A 24,800-nucleotide genomic window follows, 5' to 3' on the forward strand; every position below is an offset into this window, starting at 1 on the left:
CTCTTACCACTGACATCTGTATGAGAGCAGACTTGAAGTCTTTTCGTTTCTCAATCCACCCATCTTGACTTAGTCCCTGGCCCTCCAAGGAAAACCACAAAAAGAACAGGATTTCTCTAGCCTAAACAAGGCAGGGTAGTGTGTGTGCTAATGGTGAAATCTATTCCCTGAACATAGAAAGAGTCCCTGTGAGCCTCCTAGTGAGTGGCATCCCTCTATTTTTGTAGAGGACAGAGGAAATGGATCTGAGCTGGGGGGGAGATTCGGGCTTGACACTCTGCAAAAACCATGAGCTATGGGAGAGGCTTTCAAGAAAGGGCAGCCAATTATCCTTCGTGAGGAGTTGAAACACAACAGGCTTGAGGACTTCACAAGTCTCCTTTCCTCCACCCATTCAATTTAATTCAGATTATTTTAGCTAGTGTTTATGAAGCACCTGGCGTGTGCCAGTCACTGTGCTAGCTGCCAGGCACCCCGTGCTATCATCATGGTCCTGGACGGAGCTGACAGACATCTCTGTAAGCAAATCATGAAGTGTAAGGAGGGCTGAGAGAGCTGTGTGCCATTCTCTGATCTCACTGGAGTTAGGAGGGCTTTCTGAGACAAGTGACTTGAGATTCCATTCTGAAGAAAGATGAGTTCATTGGGGTAGAGATGGGGAGAGAATGACAGGCAGAGGGAATAGTGTGCCCGAAGCCCCAGAGGAAGAGAATGAAGAGTGCTTGAAGAGTACAAAGAAGTTCATTGCTTCCTGGCAGAGAGGGGGCATGGTGGGAGCAGTGATGTCACTGAACAGGGTGGGAGATGGCAGGAGCAGTGATGTCACTGAGCGGGGGGGAGCATGGTGGGAGCAGTGATGTCTCTGAGCAAAAAGGGTGCCATGGCGGGAGCAGTGATGTCACTGAGCGGGTAAGGGCATGGTGGGAGCACATAAGTTTGAGAGGCAAATGGCCTGGAGAGCCATGCTATGAATTTCAGCCTTGGACAGCCAGGCCGTCTCCTATCCTCTTCCTGAAGACTTCTCCCTCCCTCTCTACATGATGAGGGGCTCAGCTTGGCCCTCAAATAGGTAGCGTCTTCCCTAAGGAACTGAATCAAAGAATGGCTATGAAAGACTACCATGGCTTCCCATGGCCCTTAGGAAAACAATCATCTTATGAAAGCCCACATGGTCCCAAATCATCCGTCCTTCCTCCACCCCCCTCCCTGACCCGAGTGATTGTTCAATTTTTAGACTAGTTACAAAGACTTGAGCATAAGGAACTAAAGTTAAGTTAGGAGAGTAGAGGGAAATGGTTAGTTGATGAGTCCACCATTAAACTTTGTTACCAGTTTTTAATCTGTACATTTATAAATACTTTAATTATACAAGGAATACTTGAATAGATTCTTTCTATAAAAGTCCAAATGAAGATAAGTTAGTTAAAAAGAATTATTCCTCTCCCCATCCCTACCTCTCTACCCAGAGAGGACTATTGTTGGTTTGGACAACTAACTGGTTGGCTGGTAGCTTTCCAGTCATTCTTCTGTGTATTTGGATGAGACTAGTGTATACATACTAATCCGTTATTTGCCTTTTTGTTTTTTTTAACTTTTAACAGTATACCCTAAAGATCTTTCCATTTTGGCACATATGGACCTACCTTAGTGTTTCTAAATTGTAATATTAAATGATGTTGGTATACTATATTTACTCCCCACTTGATGGACATTTAGGTTGTTTCCAGTTCTTCATTGTTACAAACAGTGCTATAATGAACATCCAGTATATACTTTGTGAATAGAAGTCAGTATTGTATAGAAGTGGAATTACCATGTCAAAGGTTACATTTATTTTATATTTTGCTCATGTCTTTTTATAGTACTGTCTTCTGTGATAAATATGTAACTTTTATAACTGCTTCAAAAAATTTTCGCAGTTAATTTTTGTTTCTTTTTAAGAAGAGATTTTAAGAAGAGTCTCTGAAAAAAATCTCCTCTTCATCAAAATGGACTCTGCTTTGTGAGGTGGTTGAACGTGGTTTGCTTGATTTTGTTGAGGAAGTACCTACCCTTCTGTCTCTTGTTGTTAACATTATAGGTTTAGCTGGAGAACATAAATTTAAGCACATGCATACAAGCACATGAACGTTTACTCATTCTTGCCCCTTCCTTTAATAATTAATGGAAATGGCCAGAAAAGAACCCAGGTTTCTGCCATGGCAGCGGGCTTAAGTCAGCCTGTAAATACCTTATTTTGTGATGAGCCATCCCCAGTACTAGGCTCCAGGCATTCAGCATCCAGACCACACCATCATCTTTTATTTTTTTTTTTTTAAAGATTTTATTTATTTATTTGAGACAGAGAGAATGAGAGAGAGAGAGAGAGCACATGAGAGGGGGGAGGGTCAGAGGCAGAAGCAGGCTCCCTGCCGAGCAGGGAGCCCGATGCAGGACTCGATCCCGGGACTCCAGGATCATGACCTGAGCCGAAGGCAGTCGCTTAACCAACTGAGCCACCCAGGCGCCCCATCATCTTTTAAACATAAACGTTGCCCTTTGAAATGTCAAATGCTTCTGAACCCAATACCTGGTGGGAGGCGCATGGGCTGGAGTGGGAAAAAGAGAGAGGGGAACTCAAAAAGGCTTTAGGCGTCTGTCAAAGAGGAGCCCTCCTCCACAGCCTCACAAAGAAAAGCACCTTGGAGAACAGGCTACAGTGTTTGGTGGCCATTGCCATAGACCAAGTCCACAATTGACCATCATGGGGGCTGACTCTTCTTTCCAGTGCTCCATCTTTCTGCATAATTGCTAATTAATTCAGGGCATCAACCAATTAGACCCCAGCAAAATGGCAGTATGAATGACCTTTTCCCTCTTCTCTCTGACTTTGCTCCCCCATTCTGGGCACTGCCCAATTGTAGAACTTCCTTCGTTGCCAAAATAACAAGACCAACTACAATTTGGTGTGTGAGACGCTGCAGTTCCTGGACTGTATTTGTGGAAGCACTACTGGAGGTCTTGGTCTTCTCGGGCTCTATATAAATGAAAAGAATGTAGCCCTCATCAACCAAACCCTGGAAAGTCTGACTGAATACTGTCAAGGACCATGCCATGAGAACCAGGTACTTCCATTTTTATTTGTGGGTAGGAAGAAAAGGAAGTTCATCATTTGGGAAATGCTGTTGACAGGAACTAGTTCAGAAGTCACAAAACATGTGCCTGTTGGCCTAGGACGTCACTAGAACTAGAGGTCTTTTTTCCAGCAGTCAAGGAGCTATGGCACTTTATCATGCTTCAGGACTTGACCTAATCATAGGCATAGGCAGGCTTGTCCTTGGTTTCCATGCGTGGCGTGGCATGTCTTGGCTTGATTTGGTTTAAATGTCCAAATTTGACTAACCTGATTAGGGGTAGATAATAAAGTTGGAGTTCAGTGAAGACCAGAAGACGGGGCTCAATTTTAAATGCTAGGAAAGACTCAAACAGTGGCTACTTAACAGGGAAAGGTTTAAACCTAGTTAGAGAGAGAAACCTTGCTACCCACAAGACAGCTTGAACAACATGAGGAAATGTTCAGTTGAGATTTTAACACCACAGACATTCAGAGAAAAGAAAGGCCCATTAGTCTTGACGTTGGCCTCTCAAGAAGTAGATTTTTAGAGGGTAATCCAACCATTTCTTAAGTAGAACATTCATTGCTTATCCGTGGCGTATTACAGACTTTGTGAGTTTTTGCATTGATACTAGGATGATTATGATTTTAAACTCGAATTTTGGCTCTATCCTGGCTGAAGGGGGTAGACTACCACTGAAATTGTCAGTTCTAAACTCACTTGACAGGGAAGGTGTGATATGCTGTGTTACTTGGGGAGCAAGGCCACGACCTTCACTCAGGGGAAAAGAATGGCTGACAAAAGGGACAATTCATTGTGTATCAAACACCTGGTCATAGTTGGCTATAAATATGAGGTTAGCATGTGTTGGATCCACTTTCCTCCCTTGGTTCACTGATAAGACAGATGGTGTAATCAAAGTTAAAGTGAAAAGGAACAAAAAAATTACAATAGGCTGGGGGGAAAAGGCTTTATTTAACATCTAAGTGAATTTCCTTATAACCTCAAGTTTACTTTTCTGCCAAAGAGGTCTGTTAAAAGGCACATACTGGAGTGGATTCTGCTGCAAGTGGGGACCTTACCTGGGGGAAGATGATTAATTTTGGTATCGTGTGAATTAAACAGGAAACTTGCTTTCCAGGCTTAAGCCTTAAGCAAAAGTATGCAATACGAAAACCAAGTGATGTAGAGAGAATGGAACACATCTTTAAAGGGGAAAACAGGTCTCAGAACTCAGAATCAGTCACACACCGTATTTTCCCTTAAGAACAAAAGCCAACTTTACTGCGCTATTTGGATTAGACATGACCAATTTATCAGTTACAGTGCATGGGGACTTTCCTGCTGTTTACTGTTAATTCTGAAACTAGCGATTTTCATCTGTCTTTTATTTTTTTACCACTTTCTCACGGAAAATTTGCAGCTCTCCCCTAGAGACATTACTGGGAGTGGCAAGCATTGTGTTCAAATAGCAGTTCAGCCTGTTGGCTTTTGACATCAGATTTATGACCAGCATTTGTGTAAATGTCTGTGTGTGTGTGTGTGTGTGTTTCCTCAGAACTGCATAGCCACCCATGAATCCAATGGCATTGACATCATCACAGCCCTGATCCTTAATGACATCAATCCTTTGGGAAAGAAGAGGATGGACCTTGTATTAGAACTGAAGGCAAGTAGGAATTGAAAGCAAAAGACAGACAGTAGCATGTGAAAATAGTCACTTTTGTGTTTTGCTTCTGCACGTGATACGGTCAATGTTATGAAACTAAATACGGCAGCTCTTTTAGACTAAATGAATGATCTATGTTGTAAGTTCTGACTAAAATGCAAAACTTCAGTCTTCCCCTCCAAATAAGGGTCTTAGGACAGGATGCCACTTCTGATGTTGATTTCTTAAGCATACCCCACCAAAAGAAAACCCTCATTTGTATTTAGGAGTTCCAAAGATTCTTTGAAAGTCCAAAGACCTTGGGTGTCCAAAGTATTTCAGACTGTGTTAGCCTCACTGAGCACATTTCCTTTTTAACTGTTCCCATGTCAGGGCATGTTGAGATCCGTCCTCTCTCTCACACCCATACACAGCAGTGAGCACTTTGTCATTGTCACAGAATTGCCTAGAACTGCAGGGTTTAGCTGAAAAGCTAATCTATGTTTATTGCATAAACAGTGTCATAGGAAAAAAAGGTCATTAGAGAAGGTGTTAACACAGAAGCCCACAGGAATTGCACAATTATTTTTATTTTTCCTTTAGTATTTAGAATGGAGAGTCCAAATTGATAGTTGATTTGGGGGTATGACTTAAATGGATTTTTTGGGTGGGTGTGCTATTTTTAACTCCTTTGACAAGTTGTGTTGTAGAATTGACTTGAACATTAATTCAAGCTCATGTGCCCGGCTCCCATTTATCAGAATGTCCATGACGAGAGCCTGAAATGAACAGAATTTTATGTGCTACTGATCAGCCTTCCAGTGACTTTTTCAACTAATCCAGTAATCTGTGGATTATGATAGAAATTTGTGTGCTCTGAAAGGCCACTATTTGATCGCACAGAATCCTGATTGAATTGCTGTGACCCATACTTGGGAAGGAAAAAAATACTTCCCCCCTCTTATGAAAAATAGCAAGAACTTTCCAGTCCTATACACAAAGAAGCATACAGGTTATCCTAGGCCCAGGACCTAAAATGAAGACAAGCCAAGAAGTGCAGGGTGTGGGCACATGAAAACTTTGAATGAAATGGGAAATTAGGGTTTGGCACGCATACAGTGCTCCTCTGGGTCACCTCTGTTAACTGGTGTCAGCTGTATTCTCATTATAATGTTAGGGGTTATGAGAGCTGATAGTAATATTTTAAGAAAGAGAGGAATTACCTTAATTGCCTATCTTCTCTGCCCTGCAAGCCTGAATGACAAGGTTTAAAGCCACACCTGCCCTGAAGGCATCATGGGTCCATATAGCAGGTTCTTCCCCAACTACTGGCATCATGAGAGTGCCAACACACCCATAAACGCCCATGTTTAAATTCCCAATTCCCACTAGGACTTGTGTCAAGTAACATTAGGGAGAAGCTATGCCCAAACAAACATGTTCCTCTGAGACTCAAAGCAGAATCTGCAGTTACGGTTGGGGTCTGCAGTGGCCCGTTCTCTGTCACGTGCAGGTGGGTTTTGCTGTGCTAGAACCGTGGTTCTCCCGTGGGGGGAGATGTCTGTCTGTTCGGCCAGGCTGCAGCGCTTGCCTCAACTGGGCACACGCATTCAGGCCAGCCACCCCAGGCTGCTCCTCTTCACGGTCTCCTCCCTTTGTTTGTCCCAATTAGAACAACGCTTCCAAGTTGCTGCTGGCCATCATGGAGAGCAGGCACGACAGCGAGAATGCAGAGAGGATCCTTTATAACATGAGGCCGAAGGAACTGGTGAGTTGGGTGGCTGATCCCCTGGCCATGACACGAAGCACAGTCAGAGCAGGGTTTGTGGCAGAGAGGGAACCTGCTGCCTTGAGTTTTCTTAAAGATGCCAAAGAATCAGCAGTAAGAACATCGGATTCAGGCCCCTGACCAGGCTGGAGAAATGAGGTAGTGCTGCGAGTGAGTGGGGTCTGCCCTCTCCCCGAGGCACAGCCACAGACGGCAGCCGCCCTCACCTCTCGTTTCCCCTCCTGGGAGTTGGAGCAGCGAGTGGGCTGGGGGCCTGGCAGCCTGGAGTTCAAGTCCACAGCTCTCCCTTTCGGCCCTGTCACCTTGGGTGGGCACTTGACCGCTCTGAGCCACAGTTTCCTCATCCCTAAAAGGAAGATGATAATATCCTGTAGGCCAGAGGGTGGCTTTGGAGACGAGACCAGACAGTTGGCATCAGGCCCCTAGCACAGCGCCCTCCCTGAAATGTAGCTCCTTCCTTCCCCTTCCTCATTCACTGCAGCTCTTCATGCTCTGTCTGCGTCCAGAGCTAAAGAATCCCCATCTCTTCCAGAGGCCAATAGTCAGGGTGACAGTGTTTCTTGGGTGCCAATGTCTTGGGTTTTGTTTTTGTTTTTTTGTTTTTTTTTCAGAGAAAACACAAATATTGTTTATTTTTGCAGAGTGATATTCACAATGGGCTGTGACTTTCAGGGTGGAGGTTAGTGCTGCAACCTGTGAGACAGGCAGCTCTCAGAGACAGTGAAATGAGCTGAGGACAGAACTCTGTTGGGACTTTTTCCCACACAAATAAACTGTAACTGACAGCACTAAATGAGGGCACTAAAACTTTTCTGTCGCCTCGTGACCTGTGTGCGCTGGGGGCCAGGCTAAAGTCCCTTCATGTATTCCTTGAAATAAAGTTAACAGTGAGCCCAGCTCTTTGATCTCTGAGGTCAGGAGTGAGTTCTCAGCCTGAGATGGACTCCCTCTCTGAGTTTACATCATAGCTTATGTAACTGGGGGAGGGGGGGCTCGAGGTGTCCCTCGCGAGTAGGAACAGAATGACTTCACAGAGACCCCATTCCAACTCTCATGGACCCATGGACCAACAATATGCCCCCATCTTGGTGGGGGGAGGGCGGTTAATGTCAGCACCCAGGGCCATGGGCACCACAGGCTTCTGGGTGGCCCCCTTGTGGTTGGAGAACAGCATTCCCAGCTCACGGGAAGCGTCAGAGGCTTCCTGGAACAAACATGGTTCTAAGAATCCACATAGAAGAGAAGCACTCATGTCTAGGACACATCTGCACATATGTGCGTGCATATGCATGTGCACATATATGTATATTCTGGCCCCCACAGCCCATGCAACATGTTGTCTATTCAGTTTGGTATCAGAACTAACAGGAAATCCAGCTCAGAGATCAAAAATCTCGAGGATCTTTTCTCCAAAATTACTTTCAGGGCCAGACCCAATGTCAGCACAGAAATGTGTGGCCCTCTGCATGCTTGCTCTGGGATAATGAAAAATAACTCCGAGGAATAGCCTTGTGGCAATGCAGGAGGCTGAGATGCCCTCTGAATCATCAAAGAAAATGATTAATTTTCCCTTCAACTTAGGGTTTTCCCTTCAACTTAGGGTTTGTTCTTATTCTTTGAATGATTAAATCTCGAGTGATTTGTTCATGTGATAAACATTGGCCAGGCCCGACTTTGTCCAAGGCATTGTGCTGGGCACTGGGCAAAGATTGAGAAATGAGCAGACCCAGCCCCCAGGCCCTGAGTAGGGCACCGAGGTAGGTGGGAACAGTAAGACAGGTACAGAAATGCTCTAGGAAATGTGCTTGCAGCATGAAAAAAAGCAACATGCATGGGTCCTCTGGTAGCAGATTCGAGATCAAATCTCAGCTCACTAGCTGTATCATTTTAGGAATGCCCCTTTACTTCTCTGAGTCTGTTTCCTCATCCATAGTAAATGATAATCTTTGACATTTCATAAAATGTTTATAAGCATTAAATTTCCCCAAATAAAAAAATGTTAAAATACTTAACACAGTGCTTGGCACAAAGAAAGACCTCAGTAGATGTTGTTAATGGTGTTATTTTTACATGGAGTGGGGACGGAGAAATGTCCGGCTTCTAGTCTACATTTTCCTGTTTTATTGTTTCCAGGAACTTTTATAACCATTGTCCCCTCCTAAGGGGAAAGAATAGCTCTTGGTCCGGCTTACAGCAAATGGGTTTCATTTCTCATGCTGGTGGAAGCTGATTGGTAGGGACTGCCTGTGGCAGTGTTGAGAAGAATTCTGAGGCTGGGTCCATAACCTGATAGGAAAGAATGCTGAGCTTCCTGGGCGCCGTCTGCCCCAGGAGGGGAGACTGGAGATGCCAGTCCCAGGCGGGTCTTCCTTAAAACAGGAGCTGTATTTGCTTGACCGTTCTTGCAGGTGGAAGTGATCAAGAAAGCCTACATGCAAGGTGAGGTGGAATTTGAGGATGGGGAAAATGGCGAGGACGGAGCTGCCTCCCCCAGGAACGTGGGGCACAACATCTACATATTGGCTCATCAGGTATGACCTCTCCCTAGGTCCTGGCACTGGATGTTGCTGGCCTTCAGTGCCAGAATTCCAAGGTGAATGTGTGCTTAAACTTGCTTTTCCTTTAAGGTTTTAACCTCGGGCTGTGTGTATTCACGATAATGTGGCTCCCAGGTACTCGTGGCAGCCTGACCCAGTGTGCTGAGTTCCAGGACTCTTCCGTTTTCCCATGGTAGCGTCATGTCCTTGGAAATCCCCACGTTGCTTAAAAGCCTTCGTACTGAGCCTTGACACTTCGATGGTTTATGGCTGTGTTTGGAGACAGTTGAAAGGAGTCTGAGGCTCTTCATAAATATTGATGAGTCTATCTTAACAATCTGAAGAAATAAACCTCAGCTGCCTTGCCTATCACATTTAGAAATCTTGGGGAACTAACTTATCATTATGACTTCTTTTTGTTTGCTTTTCGGGGGGTGTAGTAATACTTCCTACCTTGGCACCAAAATGCCCTGTTTCATAATTCTTTTCCCAAGTGGCTGGGCTTTTGAAGATACTTTCTTTTTCTGGAGGTTGATGTGCCTTGAGCTTGCTGATGTGTGTGGGCAGCTTGTAACTCTGCTGCAGGCTTGTGCTTCCTGTCCCTTTCACCTCGCTGAGGTGCAGGAATTAGGGATAAAGCAGCGACGGTACTGGGCAGGAGGTTGGTATGCCCTGCTACAGCGTGCTGGCGGAGGAATAAAAAACAGGCTCCTGACCTTCATCTCTTCCATTGCCCATGTTTAGCCACTGAGAGGGTTTGGGAACATTCTGAATGGAGACTCCATGTGGCTGTACAGAAAACCCCATCTCCCTCCTGCCTGGCTAAAGAAATCGGGGGAAAGACGGACCTCACGTGGGCCTAAGCTTTCCAGGCTGTTCTGCCAAGCTCCCAAAATAGCTGCTTGAGCAGAGCACACCTTGATGGAATGCAGCGAGCCTCCTGCCACCTTTGCCCTTCAGCTTGCCGCTGGTTAGGATGCATTCTTTATACCCCAGGCTGGAAAGGAGCACATATGTACGTGCCTGTCGCAAAGAGACAATGACTCCCATGTTTTCTATATTTGTGTTCTAGTTGGCTCGGCATAACAAAGAACTTCAGACCATGCTGAAACCCGGAGGCCAAGTGGATGGGGATGAAGCTCTGGAGTTTTATGCCAAGCACACGGCCCAGATAGAGGTAAAAGCAGGGGGAACTCAGGGCGCCGGCCTGTGGTGAGGGCCTATAGAGGGTTCTGCCCTGTGCTGGGGCAGGCACACAGTCATTCGTCTGAGCAACAGCATGTTGCTTATGAATCCTGACAAGGCCATGGCGACAAGTAGAAGGTGTTCTAAGAAAGTCTAGCAGAGGCACCTGCTGGAGACTGGAGGTCACAGAGGCCTGTTCTGAAGAATGACGTCCAAGCACAGACCTTCGGAAAATTCGGAATGGAACAGGCAGATCCTAGAGGGAAGAGCTTTGCAGACATGGGGAGTGACAAGTGGAGACCCTGAGGAAGGAGATGCTAGGTGAGGGTAAGGAGCTGGAATTCAGTGAGCAGCAGGGAGGGCAGCACAGGCAGCCCCGGGTCCTACAGAATCCCGTCTGCCATCCTTGCAAGAAGTCCAGATTTACCGGGAGAGCCATGTGGAACCTTGGGAGAGGCTTACACAGGAGTGGTGCCGTCAGATCTGCATTAAACACACATACACACAGCATACTTTATTCATCCTCTGTTAGCAGATGGGGAGACGCTGAGAGAAGACTCAGAGAGGGTGTGTCATTAGCCCAGCTAGCAGGGCCAGAGCTGGGATTGTGTGTAACGCAGGACTGGCTGACCCCAGAGCCCCTGGGTGCATTTTGTTACCTGCGTTGAACACAGACTTCTGTCTCCAGGCTCTGGGTGTGAGGGATGGTGTGCCTTGTTTAGCTAAGGAGGAAGTGCACAAATTCAATATAATGTCGGAACAAAGATTTTGAAGGGCTAACAGACTCCTTTGGGCCATATGAAATGTTCAGGATGGAGACTTTTTAGGAATATATTCTTACCTGATGTCTCAAGTGTGTCCGGGCTGTCTTAATAAAATTCATCACCTTACTGATGAGTTGACCAAGGCAGTGCATGTGGGCAAATACCCTTGATTTATTGTTAATGATGAGAAGCTTGATGGCAGGGCCAGCTCTGTCCTATGGGGCCCTTCAAAGACAAGCTTTAGGTGTTTGCAACATAGAATGTCAGAGCTCCTTCATCCACTGGAGAGAAGACTGAAGCTTGCTCAGGTTAAGAGGTATGAACAAGGTTACCCAGCCTGTTAGAGGTGGGGAAGGATTGGAATGTAACCTCCTGACTCCCAGTTGTAAGTATCATGAAAAGGAGGTGTGGACAGATACTGAATGATGGAGAGACATGGCCGGGCATGCTGTTCCTAGCTCTCAAATCCTGCCCTTGGCTAACCACCCATTTCTTCCACTTTCCTGAGGGAGTTACCTGTGCAAAGCCAGAGAATACCCGGTTACTCCCTGCGGCTTTCTACAGAGTGCCTTTGGCTCTTGGGAGTTAGGCTGTCTAGCCCTGGAGTCTGGGACTCAGTTCTTGCCAGGAAGCCTCCCTTTCTCTCTAGATTCCAGAAACACGTCTCACATCATATCTCTTCACCTTAGGGAGATCCAGGGCCCACCTGACTGTGCAAAGCAGGCAGGCTCTTGCCAGCAGGAGACTGCGGAGTTGGTCCCTGAGCCTGTCTGAACAGCAGTGTCACTTGGGGGGAGCTGGTTCATGTGCAGGCTCCTGTCACCAACCCCCCACCACAATTCCAGTTAAATGAGGCTGACTGAAGGACCAGAATCAGTATGACAGTGAAGCTTCCTGTAACCTGATCTCCAGCTAGATTTGGGAACCACTGGTCTAAAGACCACGTCTCCCAGAATTTATAGACGTAGGGGTATGGGAACCTGTCACACATCTGAGAGAGCTTCCCACTACAACTTGACCAGAGTCACCTTTCTTGCTGTGTCAGGGAACAAAAGTGTTGAGAGTGTGAGAACTAGATCTTCTTGAAGAGGGCGTAGGCCCTGAGCCTCATCTGACTTCTCCAGCCTCTGGGTAGGAAGGATAAAGAGAGGTCATGCCCCCGTTCTACTGTCACCTGCACCCCTTTTGAAATCCCTACCCCCCCAGGATGGTGACTAAGTACAGTGTCCTAGAACCTGAACAATCCTCACCAGACTGCCTCCTCTCTGGAGATTGAGCCACTCTAGAAAGAACACGGAGAAAACCTGTGAGGTGTCCACTCTGGAGCCCAACAGAGCTGCTTCAAAGAGCACTGAGGACAACACCAGTGTTAAATGAATGGCTGGACCAGTTCACACACTGTATACTTTAGATGCCATGACAAGTAAGAGATAGGAGGACAATGCCACTGGATAAACCACAGGTCTCTCTTTAAAGTTCCTACTTAGGAAAGAACAACAACAACTAATTTTGCTATCAGAAGTTTAGGTGCGGTCTGTCCCACAGTCTGGTATTGCACCATCCAGTATGATAGTCATTAGCCACATAGGGCTGTTTAAATTAAAATTGAATATTCAGGGGGTCAGTTGCACTAGCCATGTGGGGTAGATGCTCAGATACGGAACCATTCCTTCATTACAGAAAGTTCTGTTGGACAGCCCTAGCCCCCTCATCTGAAACACAGTTTAAATTGTTGAGACAAAAGTTAGTCACAGTAAAATTAATGGGTCTCAGGTTAAAACAAAACAAAACAACCAACTCTTAGAGACTTGCCCAAACTGTTTTCTATATAAATGCAAGAGACACGGCCCAGGCTGGGGGTTATAAGATCTGAGAAGACGCAAGAACAGGTTTGTATTATACGCCGTCGTGAACACCAAGCCCATGACCTTAGCAAAGATTCTTAGTGAAAGGTTTTTGAAAATGACTGTTTGAGCTCCTCCATTTTCTCACCCTAGATTGTCAGATTGGACCGAACCATGGAACAGATTGTGTTCCCTGTGCCCAGCATATGTGAATTCCTAACCAAGGAGTCGAAACTGAGAATATACTACACTACAGAGAGGGATGAGCAAGGCAGCAAGATCAATGACTTCTTCCTGCGATCTGAGGACCTCTTCAATGAAATGAACTGGCAGAAGAAACTGAGAGGTGGGTCAGCGATGCGCCCACGGGATGGCAGGGCTATGCCATCCCGGGCTTTCACGAGCCCGGGCTGGATGGTGAAGGGCGTGTCTCCAAGCAGGAGCAGAGCTAGCCTAATTTATGGCACTTTCTACCTCTGAGCACCGGGCAGATCTAGACACCTTTGTAGCTGAGAAACGGGCTTCAGCCTCAGGGAGGCACCTCCCCAGAAAAGTCTTCCTTCATGCCCCATCTGATTGGATTGGATTGGCTATGCAAGACTTTCAGAATGTCCTTTTTTGGTATCTTGATGTAGGAAATAAAAGGAAGGGAGAAAAGACCAGGCTTTGAGCTCCCAGGATGGTGCACTTAAGCAGGAAATTGAGCCAGCTTGACTGCTCATTTACTAGCTCACCTGCTCTGAAGACACCAGTCTCTCCCTTTTATATAGGGTAGCTCGGTTTTTAGACTCTAGTATCATTTTATAGGCAGTGGAATCATTTGCCACATAAGACGCATCGTTGCTCACCAGCGAGTCCCGTTGCGATACCTGGCCAGTCGGGTTGAAATGACTCGTCTAAAACACTTTTATAGGGCTATCCCAGAGGGCTTGTCAGCTCCTGGTTTTCATTAGGATTTTAATGGGATCCTTCAGTACTGACAGTACACTCCTTATCAACTGTTGTGACCAACGTAGAAAGGATCGTGCTTTATTTCTGTCTGTTAGTCAGGAGCCAGGTTTTTTCTTTGAAACCCCAGATTCCAGCTACAGTTGTGATCTTTTGGGCTCTTTCTGCAGGGCAGGGCGGCGGGAGGGGAAGCTGTGTTAGAGATCACTTTCTGGGAGCTTCTGTCCTCTTCCTTCCTCCCACCAACCCGAGGCAGAACAGACCAGCGTTCTTCACTGCACCCTTCTTCCACCTCACCACTCTTCTCCCTACCTCCCTGCACCCCTGTGTTTGGCTGGTGGCAAAGAGGGTTGTACGTGCACATTGGCCAGGGGCCCCTGTTCTTACCACACCCCAACCCCACAACATTCTTGCTCATCTCTAAGGGCTACTTCGTCATCCAGCACTTTAAAACATTAGATGTTTTCGGGATACCTGGGTGGCTCAGTCAGTTAAGTGTCTGCCTACGGCTCAGGTCATGATCCTGGAGTCCTGGGATGGAGTCCTGCGTCGGGCTCCCTACTCAGCAGAGAGCCTGCTTCTCCCTCTGCCGCTCTCCTTGCTTGTGCTCGCTCGCTCTCTTTCTCTCTCTCTCTGACAAATAAATAAATAAAAATTTTAAAACAGTAGATGTTTCCTGGGGGCCACCTGGCTGCCTCAATAGCTAGAGCTTATGACTCTTGATGTCGGGGTCATGAGTTCAAGCCCCATGTTGAGTGTAGAGATTACTTAAAAATAAAATCATGAAAAGAAAATGTTTCTGGAGCCAAAACCCACTCCTCACCCAGCCAGGTGTCTGACAGAGAGAGGGGCTCAGAGGCCTTTAGCAGAACAGCTTGCATGTCCTCGTTGGTAGGGATCCCGGGGGATTTAGGGTGCACTTCTAGCCAATACAGTGTGTCCTTGTGGCCTACTGTGGACTTGATGCAAGCTCCTCCAGTTCAAGTGTGAGTGGCTTGAACATCTGCATAGCACAATGCTCAGGTGAACAGAGAAAGAAAAAATACCAGAAATAAGGTGGACATAGACCGCATCTATTCTGTACTCTCATATTTTCAGCCGTTAGGTTTGCTGGGGTCATCTGTGATTCCAGCTTCCGGGGGTGATCCTGAGTTCACGTATCCAGGCCTCCACAGTGGTCACTACAACTGGGATTTCACTCTTGTCAGTGTGTGGGTCTACTAAGACTGGTCAGAGAGATTCATCCTCACAATTCTGAGAGCCTATAAAAAATAGATCAATATTGTATAGGATCTCCAAGAGGCTTATGAACTGACAGGGGGGCTTTCAGCTCTTCTGCTCAGGCGAGATACCTTGCAATCTCTCCTTCTGGGATGTTGTCTTCAGCCAGGCACAATGGGAAGCCCTCAGCCCCAAGAGGTGGGGGATCTCACTCCCATTCCACTTCTGCCCCCACGGGCTGTGTGGCCCTGAGCAGGTGACTTCACTGCTCCCAGACCCTCACCTAGAAAGCGGGGAGTTGAGATTGATTGCTTGCCGAATGGCCACATCGTCATTCCAAGATTTATATTGCATTGTAGCTAATACCTTCTCTTATTTAGCCCACCTTTGTTTCAGAAACGGTTTTTGTTTCAGTAAAGCTTAAACACAGCTATAGTTATCAACTGAAAGATTTTAATTGGCTTCAAAGCTATCTGCTGGTAAGAGAGAAATTGAAAACAGTAACTGAATTAAACATGATATGCATATTTAGGGAGGGGAGAAATGTACTCATTAGAAGTGTAATTAAAATAAAATACGTTTTCCCTTCTAAGTAGCATATTTCTCTTCTAATAAATCTGCAACGGAAAAAAAAATTCTGCTTTATTCATAAGCTGCTTTCCCCTTTCCTAAAAGTATCACAGAATCACCTGGGCTTTGGTACATCTGTAGCCAGGACTCAGATATAAAGCCAAGTCTGTCTAAGACTGAGGTCACTCAGTAATTGCTTCTGCAGGTATTAAGATAGTCAGTTCCTAAGCTCTCCCGAAGCCTTATTCCCTGCTCCTCTCACAGAACACACGCACACACAGGCACGCACACATGCACACCCCCTTCAGCGCGCTCACGTCCTCTCTCACCCGTGCCTTTCTGACCCCTTCTCCTGAAGTTCCCAGCCGCAGTGAAGTGAAAACCCAGGGCTAAGAAAATGAGAAGATAGTGAAAGAGGAAATTGAGGCAGAGTTGCATATGCTGACCTTTTCCTGCTTGGGGTTTTCCCTCATGGTTATCACACCCATCCAAATAGAGCTGGGAAATTCTGTTTTTTATATTCATAGAGTCCAGGTCCCCCAGCAAGGCCCAATTCCCTCAGAAGAACAGATACAAAGGCTAGGAAAGAAGGTTACCAAGTGGTGCTCTGGGATGTAGGTCATTAGATTGACCTGCCTCACTGGGGTCACAGCACCCTGTCTTTTTCTGTGATGTAGCAGGTGTATCGATCCAGCCAACTTGTACCCCAAATAAGTAGAAAACATACAAAGTACAGTGGGGGGGTTCAACATTGTGTAAGCTATGATTCCTTCCTGTGTGAACCTACCATCTTATTGGGGCAGGCAACACAGGATATTTTTAAGTGGTTGTAATTGAGGCAACTAACGATGAGCAGAGCTGTAATTAAGCAGTGACACGCTGTAGAAGTGTGGGAAAGACAAGCTTCTGAGAAAAGGTGGCATCTGAACAGCATCTGGAAGGATAGATAGAACTTGGATAAACATACACCTGAGAGTTTGGAGAAAGGGAAGGCGTATTCATTTCCTATTGCTACTCTAACAAATTACCACAAACTTGGAGGCTTACAGCAGCATACATCTACTATCTTAAAGATTCTGGAGGTCAGAAATGTACAAAGGTTCTCACTGGGCTAAAATCAAGGTGTTGGCAGGACTGCCCGCCTACTGGAGGCTCTAGCTTTGTTTTCCAGCTTCTAGGGGCTTCCTGCATTCGTTGGCTCTTGGCTTCTTCCTCCATCTGCAAAGCCAGCCATGACCAGGAGAGCCTTTCTCATGCCGTAGCACTCTGCCCCTGCCACTCCCACACCCGTCCTTCACTTTTAATCATTTTTAATCACTTTTTGTGATTATGTTGGGCCCACTGAATAATTCAGGATAATTTCCCCATCTCCAGATCCTTAACTAGATCTGTGTTATATTGCTGTATAATAAATGACCTCAAAACTTAGTGGCTTCAAACAGTAAATATTTATGTCCTCCCAGTTTCTCAGGGCCCAGAGTTTGGGAGTGGCTTAGCTGGGTGGTTCTGACTCAGGGTTTTTCGTGAGGTTGCTATCAAGTTGGCAGCCAGGGCCTCCTCGTCTGAAGGCTGGGTGGACCCAGAGGATCCACTTCTCTGCTCACTCACGTGGCTGCTGGTAGGAGGCCTCACTTCTCCATATGGGCCCCTCTGTAGGGCTGCTTGAGTTCCACATGACGTGGCAGGCGGTTTCCTCAGAGCAGATGACTGAGGAGAGCGTGAGCATGCATGTGCAAGGAGGAAGCTGCAGGGCGTTTTATGACCAAATGTCAAGAAGCACTCCTGTCACTTCTGTCTTCTCCCAGAAGCAGTAACTAAGTCCATCCCACACTCAAGGGGAGGGGGATTGAGCTGTACCCCTCGAAGAGGAGAGCATCAAAGACTTTGTGGACATATTTTTAAACCGCCATGGGGACAGTGCACAGAGGCTGGAGGTGCAGCGTACGATCAGGGAGCCACCACTAGACTGGAATGTAAAGGTGGCCTGTCTGGGGAAGGGAAGTGGGAGAAGAATCTGGAAAGTTAGATGGGGACATGGGAAATAGAAGACCGTGCGTGTCAAGGTTGGTCTTTAAGTATCTTTTTGCCCATGGATAGATACCCAGTTGATTTGAAGGACTGAGTATTTGTTCATCATATTTGGAATGACACAATTTAAGTATGTTAGCTTTATAAATATATGATTTATTTGTGAACTTATGCCATACTTAAGGGCCATTTATTAGAATTAAATGAAAGTGTCCTACAATGGCTACTCTTACATTTGATATTGAGAACCCCCTTGAAGAGAATTTTGGCTTACATAGACCATCACTGAGCTTTGCCATTTCCTGTTTTTCTTTTACCTCATATGAGCTTTTTATATGTACGCTAATGTGGAGAGGATATTATAAATTCCCATGTACCCACCACTCAGCTTCAATCATTACCAACCCTTTGCCATTCTTGCCACCTGTCTCTTCTGGAGTTTCCATATCCAAATCAGACATGGTCTTCAGTCCCAGAAGAAACACCAGTAGCTATTGTTTCCAGAACAGATGATTTCTCATCTTAAATTTGTTTCGGCAATTAACTTAAAAAAAAAAAGTTAATTGTTAGTGGAGGTTGACCGAGTGCTGGTCAGCTCCTCTACTGAATGGTGACATGAGCCACTTCCTCTGTCCTTGTCTGACTTGAGAGGATCACTGACCTGGGTGATGAGATCTCCTCCACAGCTTCTCCCCCCAGCTGGGCCTCAGTTTCCCTCATAAAACAAGAGATTTTAAATTAGATGGTGCTTGTAGCTCTAAAACCCTAGACTTTGGAAACGTTTCCTATTTCCAAGTGCAAACATGAAATGAGCAATTATTAAATTACCCAGGGCTCTGTTTAATTGTGCCATAACTTTATTTTGGAAGAAGCTTTCAGAGATTTGGCTGCTTGCTCTAGGCATCATTACAGGGCCATTGAATTTGTCATTGGCTCCTGTCCTAAAGTTAAATGATGACTTCATTGGGAAAGAGAAACGCGCCCTAGAGACCCATTCTCCCATACTCCGTATTCCTTTGGAGGGAGATAATGTGGAATGAGGCTATCTTTTGGAAACTCTGCTTCTGGCATGGAGACTGAAATTATTCCTACCACATCTATTAGCATCATCCTAAGTCTAAGGCATCACTGGAGAAAAACTCGGGGGGAAAGGAAGCACCACCACACATGGTATGGCCAGAGGCTTGTTGTTCTAACACTGAACATGCCTGGCCGGTGTGGTATGGCCTCTAGGCGACTACAGAATCAGATGGCAGCAATATGCAAAATGTCTTTCGCCCTTCAGTGATGGCTTTGGTACCACATCCTTTCTCTACTGTAGCCTTTGGGAATGGGATCTCTACTGCTGACTACCCAGTCAGCAACTCCCTCCCATAGTTCCCCTGCCCCCGGCATGATCATCAGACTTCAGGAAAATGGAAAATGTCTCAGTGTCAGGAAAGGGATCGTTGTCTAGCTTTTAGGCACCAGTGAGTTAGTGGAGGATTTTGAGTGTGGCAATGCTAGCCTCCCTCGTCTGGGGCCCTGCTGGGCCAACTGTAAATGCTCTGTGTCCCTCCAACTGGAGCCCCACACTTCTAAAAGGCTGATTAAGTTCTTGGGTCTCTCTGGGCATTTCCTCTGGTCCCAGAGCCCTGGAAGGACTGACGATTCAGTGCATGAACTCTGGACAACCCCAGATTCCATAACTGGTGGTGTTGACTGGGGCATGCAGGGTTTTTAGATGTTCCAACTTTTCTCCTTTTCTTCTCTCCCTTGTCCCCGAATGCATCTTCTGTTCCAGTAACTACTCCAAACAGAAATAAACCAATCTGATGTTGTTATGAGCCTATGAGTCAACCTCGAAACAAATGATCATTTTTTACTGTTGTGGTAAAAACTGGGAACAAAAGTGGGCTTGTGGGGCAGAGCGGGAGGAAGGGCCGAGTGGGATTCCCAGCGTTCTGACTTGTGGCTTCGGACTTTACATGGCCTGGTCTTTGTTTTCACAGCCCAGCCCGTTCTGTACTGGTGTGCCCGCAACATGTCTTTCTGGAGCAGCATTTCATTTAACCTGGCTGTCCTGATGAATCTGCTCGTGGCGTTTTTCTACCCATTTAAAGGAGTCCGAGGAGGTACCCATATTTTTAATTTCAAGGAAACTATGAGAAGCAGCAGGAAGGTTATGACTTGCATCTTAAAAATGGTCCCTGGAAGTGTTGGTGCAGTATTATGGGATCCCACTTACCCATTTTCAGACAGGATGAGATTGTAGCTTTCACCGCAGACTTAGTTTTAAATCTCACTTAAAAGAATGTAAATTTTGTGTCCACATTTATCTACCAGGAAAGAAAGAGAAGCCGTACACTCTGAAACCTGTAAGAGATGGTCTCAATCAGCCTCCTTGTTTTATATGTTGGGAAACCTTGTCTCAGAGAAGTTGAAAGGTGGAGCCAAACTTTCACAGCTAGGTAGTGGCAGAGCTAACCCTAGAACATAGATATTTTGATGCTCAGTCCACTAGATTATTTTCCCCATACCGTACTTACAGAATTAATTTCAGAGTGAAGAATTTTTAAGACGTGTCTGGATTTTTAAAATTAATTAATTAATTAATTCTTTTGGCAAGGGGCTCAGGGAGGCTGGACTTGAATGACCGAAGACCGCACCTCCTTGGATATTTAGTCTATAAAGAGCTACGTGCTACTACTCATGCGATAGAACATGATGTCCGTCCGTGGTCGTTATGGATATCCCCCCACCCCCACCGTCTCCTTCCAGCCACCTGCCATGTGCACTCTATACATCTTGCTGAGAACAGGCAACAATCAGCAGGGGCATCTTTTTGTTTGCAGCTCTTCCGTTTGCTTGACAGCCTTCTAGAGTCATGCACACTTGTGGGGCTCTGGGGACCGGCAGAAGCCCCTCTGCTGTGACACTTCCACGGCCCCTTTTCTGACACCCTGGATAGCCTTTTGGGAGGTCTTCTCAGCTACATTTTTCATCAGAGCTATTTGGCAGATCATCTCACATACGTATGTCACAAACCTACCAGTAGCCACCTTTTGTGAAACGTATGGAATAAAGAACCCAAAAGTAAGACACTAAAACAGCGCAGGAGTTGCAGGCTTAGCTCTTGAGCCTAATAATGCAGATGTGTATACGTAATGAGACAGCATGTCTAGACTTAAAGTCTACTTAAGATCCGTTTTGAAAGTGATGACTTGTTCTGTGATGCTCAGGTATCCAACATACCCATTTGAGCAGTCAGCTTTTCTGTTTGGCCTTCAGTTACACTGAAAGCTTCATTTGAGTGATTTTTTTTTACCCCCAAAAGCAACACCTAAACGCAAGTCTGGGGGTATTTTCCTTTTTAATGCCATGTTAGGAAAATAAGTGCCCTTGTGTGAAGAGATTCTGCAGGTCAGCAGAGGTGCGAGTGTGAAGTGGTCTGTCGGAGGGAAAGAGCCCAGCTCTCTTTGCATCTCAGGGAAGCCCTTATGCTCATCATAACCGATTCTTCAACCATTACTTTGGATGTGTTTTCCTTTATCCCCCATTTCTTTAAAAATATTTAAAATCCGTTTTATTACATGCTTTGACCATTTTCTTCACTGGTCACTTGTGGCCACGTTGAGGCCCATGTCTGAGGAGAGGTAGTTGACAGCTCCCCTCCCCTGCAGTGGTCAGCCTCGTCCAGTGGAAAATCTAGACTCACAACATCCAGACTCAGTGTCCAGGCCTGACTCTGCCACATCCTCACACGACTCTGGACGGGCAACTTCAATTAGTCTTCCTTAGCTTCTCTGTAAAAAGGTGCTTAAATTGACCCAGTAGTTGTAAAACCTTGATGTGGATTTGGAAATCCCTGTATAGTTCAGGGAAAAACAGTGATTGACCCAGTCAGGATCTCTGGGGCATCCTATTTCTGGCCCAAACAAGTTCAAGACCCACCGATGAGATGATTGTTAAAGGTTCTTCCAACTCTACAGTGTTGGGTTCTCAATGTGGCATCAACTCTGGCTTCCTGTTCTGGCAGTGTGGGCTGCAGTCTTTCATGTGTGTGGACTAAATGGAAACTATCATTAGATCTCCCGGAAGGGAAGGAGATTGAGCTGACCTCAGGAAGCCTTTTCCGCTACACAGTGACCGAGCTCACCTCAAACACATCAGTTCACTCTCAGGGATTTATTTTTCCTCCTGTAAGACATGTGGGGACCACCTTCTGTCCTCGCTACTAACCATCTTCAGGACAAGGGTTGTATTAGCCGTGCCTCAAAATAAGATCTGGTTGGTTACCTGAAAGTATTTCTTTGAGATCAGTGTTTGTTCATGTTTGACTCTAAAACCAGGATTTCCAAAATGTCCCCATTGAATGTCCCCCTTTTGATGAGTGCTAATGAGGCTCTGTGGCATCGTAGGCCTGCGGCTGCCCAGAATACTGGTGGCCTTAAAAGCTCCTTTTCCAAAGTATCATTTTCCCCCTTTATTTAAGAACTGATGAGTCACACAGGCTCCAAAAGCATGAAACCTGGGCACATTCAGATTTTTTACTGAATTTGTGAGCATGCTATGATGATTAAAGCAAATATGGTACTCCTTTTAAAACATTATCATTTTTGGAATTTTCAAATATACAAGTAATAAGTTAATATACTGCCACGTATCTATTAGCCCAGCTTTAACAACTACCAACATTTTGTCAATCTTGTTTCATCTATTCTCCTACTGTATTTTCTGAAAGATTTTAAATAAGTCTAGACATCTTGTTGTTTTGCCCATAAATATTTCAGTGTGCATCTCTAACTTCTAAGAATATTTCAAAATATGTATAATTACCATAACATTATCATATCTAACAGAACTAACAGCAAATCATGTAATAGCTTGTCCATATTCATGTTTCTCCAATTGTCTTAAAGATGTCTTTCTATAATTGTTTTTTTTTAAAAATCTAGCATTATTTTTTTAACACTGCTTTTATAGTGGGGAGACAACAGGTTTTTATTTCGGCCCCTTCGGGATTTGGGTACGTCCACTGTACTGGTCCCATTTATTATACTGAGATCTTGAGGCAGTTTAAGATGGCGATTAAACACTTAAAGAAAATGAAAAGCAAGACACAGACTGGGAGAAAATATTTACAAAACATGTATCTGACAAAAGGCTTATATCCTGAATACATAAAGAACTCTTACAATTCAATAATAAAAAGACAACTTGATTAAAACAGTGGGCAAAAGATGTCATCAGATATTTCACAAGAGATTGGCCAATAAGCACATAAAAAAAGATATTGAACATCAGTAGTTATCAGAGAAATGCAAATGAAAACTAGAATGGCATTCCAGGAGAAACCTACGAGAATGGCTGAAATTGAAAATGCTGAAATACTAAATAAAAATGAGCAAGTAATAAATAAAAAGAAAATACTGACTATACCAAGTATTGGTGATGATGTGGAACAAGTGGAACTCCCACGTATGACTGGATGGCGAAGTCACTCTGAGAGACAGTATGGTTGTGTCGTAGAAAGTTAAACATAGGATCCAGAAATCTTATTTCCATGTATTTGTCCAAGGCAAAGGAAAACATACACCCATTCCAAGATTCGTACTTGAATGTTCCCAGTAACCTTATTTATAATAACCGCAAACTGGGAACAACTCAAATATCCATTAATTGTTGAGTGGATATGTAAATTGTGGTATATCCATACTGTGGAATATTACTCAGCAATAGAAAGGACTACGTATTAATACACAAAATAACCTGACTGAATCTTAAAAATTCACTAAGTGGAAGAATGAAAAAGACTACCTCCTAATCTGATTATGTTTCCACTTTTATGAAATTCTAGAAAGTGCAAAGCTCTAGTGCTAGGAAGGAGACCAGTAGCTGCCTAGAAGTGGGGCTGGCGCAAGGCTGTAACTGCAAAGAGCACAGGAAACCTTTCCGGGGAATAAAAATGTTTATATCTTGATTGTGTTGGCAGTTACATGTGGCTCTATGGCTATATAAACTGCCAAAATTCATCACGTTAAGCTGAAAATCAGCGGATTTTATGTGTTATTTTTTTAAATTGGTGATTAAGGACCATCAACTTCAGAGGCATACAGACTCCAGCCATTTACTATGTCACCTTAGGCCTGATATGTAATCCAAGACTCGGTTTCCTCTAGAGGAAAATGAAGAGAATCGTAAGCTGGTTGGGAGGATCACATAAATGATAATCAATGTAAAGGGCTTAATAGGATATCTAACCACTGTTAAATGCACAAGAAATGACGTAAGTCTCGATATCCACATCTTCCCAAATTTCTGAAAAGCTTCTACCTCTCTGTGCCCATTTCTAATCAGGTTTTCTTTTGAAGGATATCAAAAGGGAAGAGGTAAGTGGTTGGGAGTTGGGCAAGAGTTTCTAGAGAAAAAGTGTCTCAGCGGCATGAACAGAATGAACTAGGGCAGCCAGCAGGCTCGGGGAAGAGCTGTAACTCGCAAGGGTGTCTCTTTCCTGGGTGGGGCTTCAATCCCAGCAGTTCTGGAGAAGTGAAACTCCTTTATATAAGTGGCCTTAATCATGTAGTGCTGCTTGTTTACATCTGAAGGAGACCCAAAATGTGACAGCATTTGAAATAGGGTTTTATTTTTTTTTTAATGAGTGTTTTACAGAACTATATTTTTAGCCATGTTGGCTCATGTTATATAACTAAGCCGTCTCGTGGGACACTCTAAATAGAACTTGAAATAGCAAGAGATGACAAAAACTGGTATAAGCTCTTTGACTACAAGGATAATCTAATTGTAGGATGATGTTAATGATACGGAAGTTGCCTTCCTCCTTCCCTTGAAGAAATCTGATTCAGGCAGGGGACCTGCAATTTTCCTTTGCATACTTTTAATAGAAATTAGAAGTTTAGGCTTCCAGTTTGCCTTCCCGAAGAGTGATATGTGATACATGTATGAGTTTTATTGATTGAACAGATTCATTTGACGAGCATCTATGGGGTGCTGTGTGCTTCCCTCAGGGAATTTGGTTGGGGGGAACCCGATTGGGGGGCAATTAGGGTAGGAGGGGAGAGAAAGACTAGTAAACTGACCACCAGAAAATAGTGTTCTATTGGGATGACTGGAGTAAGTACTGAGAACACAGAGAGGGAGGGGCACCTGGCATAGTTTTCTGAAGAGGAAG

At 45.0% G+C, this 24,800-nt stretch overlaps 1 protein-coding gene across 4 annotated transcripts in view; it reads left to right on the forward strand.

Annotated features, from left to right (window-relative positions):
- ITPR1 (inositol 1,4,5-trisphosphate receptor type 1) overlaps positions 1-24,800 on the forward strand; it is a 326,205-nt gene that overhangs the window by 257,589 nt on the left and 43,816 nt on the right. For all 4 annotated transcript variants that reach the window (XM_081821132.1, XM_081821136.1, XM_081821141.1 and 1 more), the window contains 7 exons: positions 2,904-3,104; positions 4,654-4,764; positions 6,416-6,511; positions 8,941-9,063; positions 10,142-10,246; positions 13,016-13,208; positions 19,621-19,743. In XM_081821132.1, the coding sequence (XP_081677258.1) occupies positions 2,904-3,104; positions 4,654-4,764; positions 6,416-6,511; positions 8,941-9,063; positions 10,142-10,246; positions 13,016-13,208; positions 19,621-19,743 (952 nt within the window). The remainder of the gene's footprint in view (positions 1-2,903; positions 3,105-4,653; positions 4,765-6,415; positions 6,512-8,940; positions 9,064-10,141; positions 10,247-13,015; positions 13,209-19,620; positions 19,744-24,800) is intronic.

Source organism: Leptonychotes weddellii, chromosome 1 (assembly GCF_054177405.1).
Source record: "Leptonychotes weddellii isolate Sample4059 chromosome 1, ASM5417740v2, whole genome shotgun sequence".
NCBI classification, from domain to species: domain Eukaryota; kingdom Metazoa; phylum Chordata; class Mammalia; order Carnivora; family Phocidae; genus Leptonychotes; species Leptonychotes weddellii.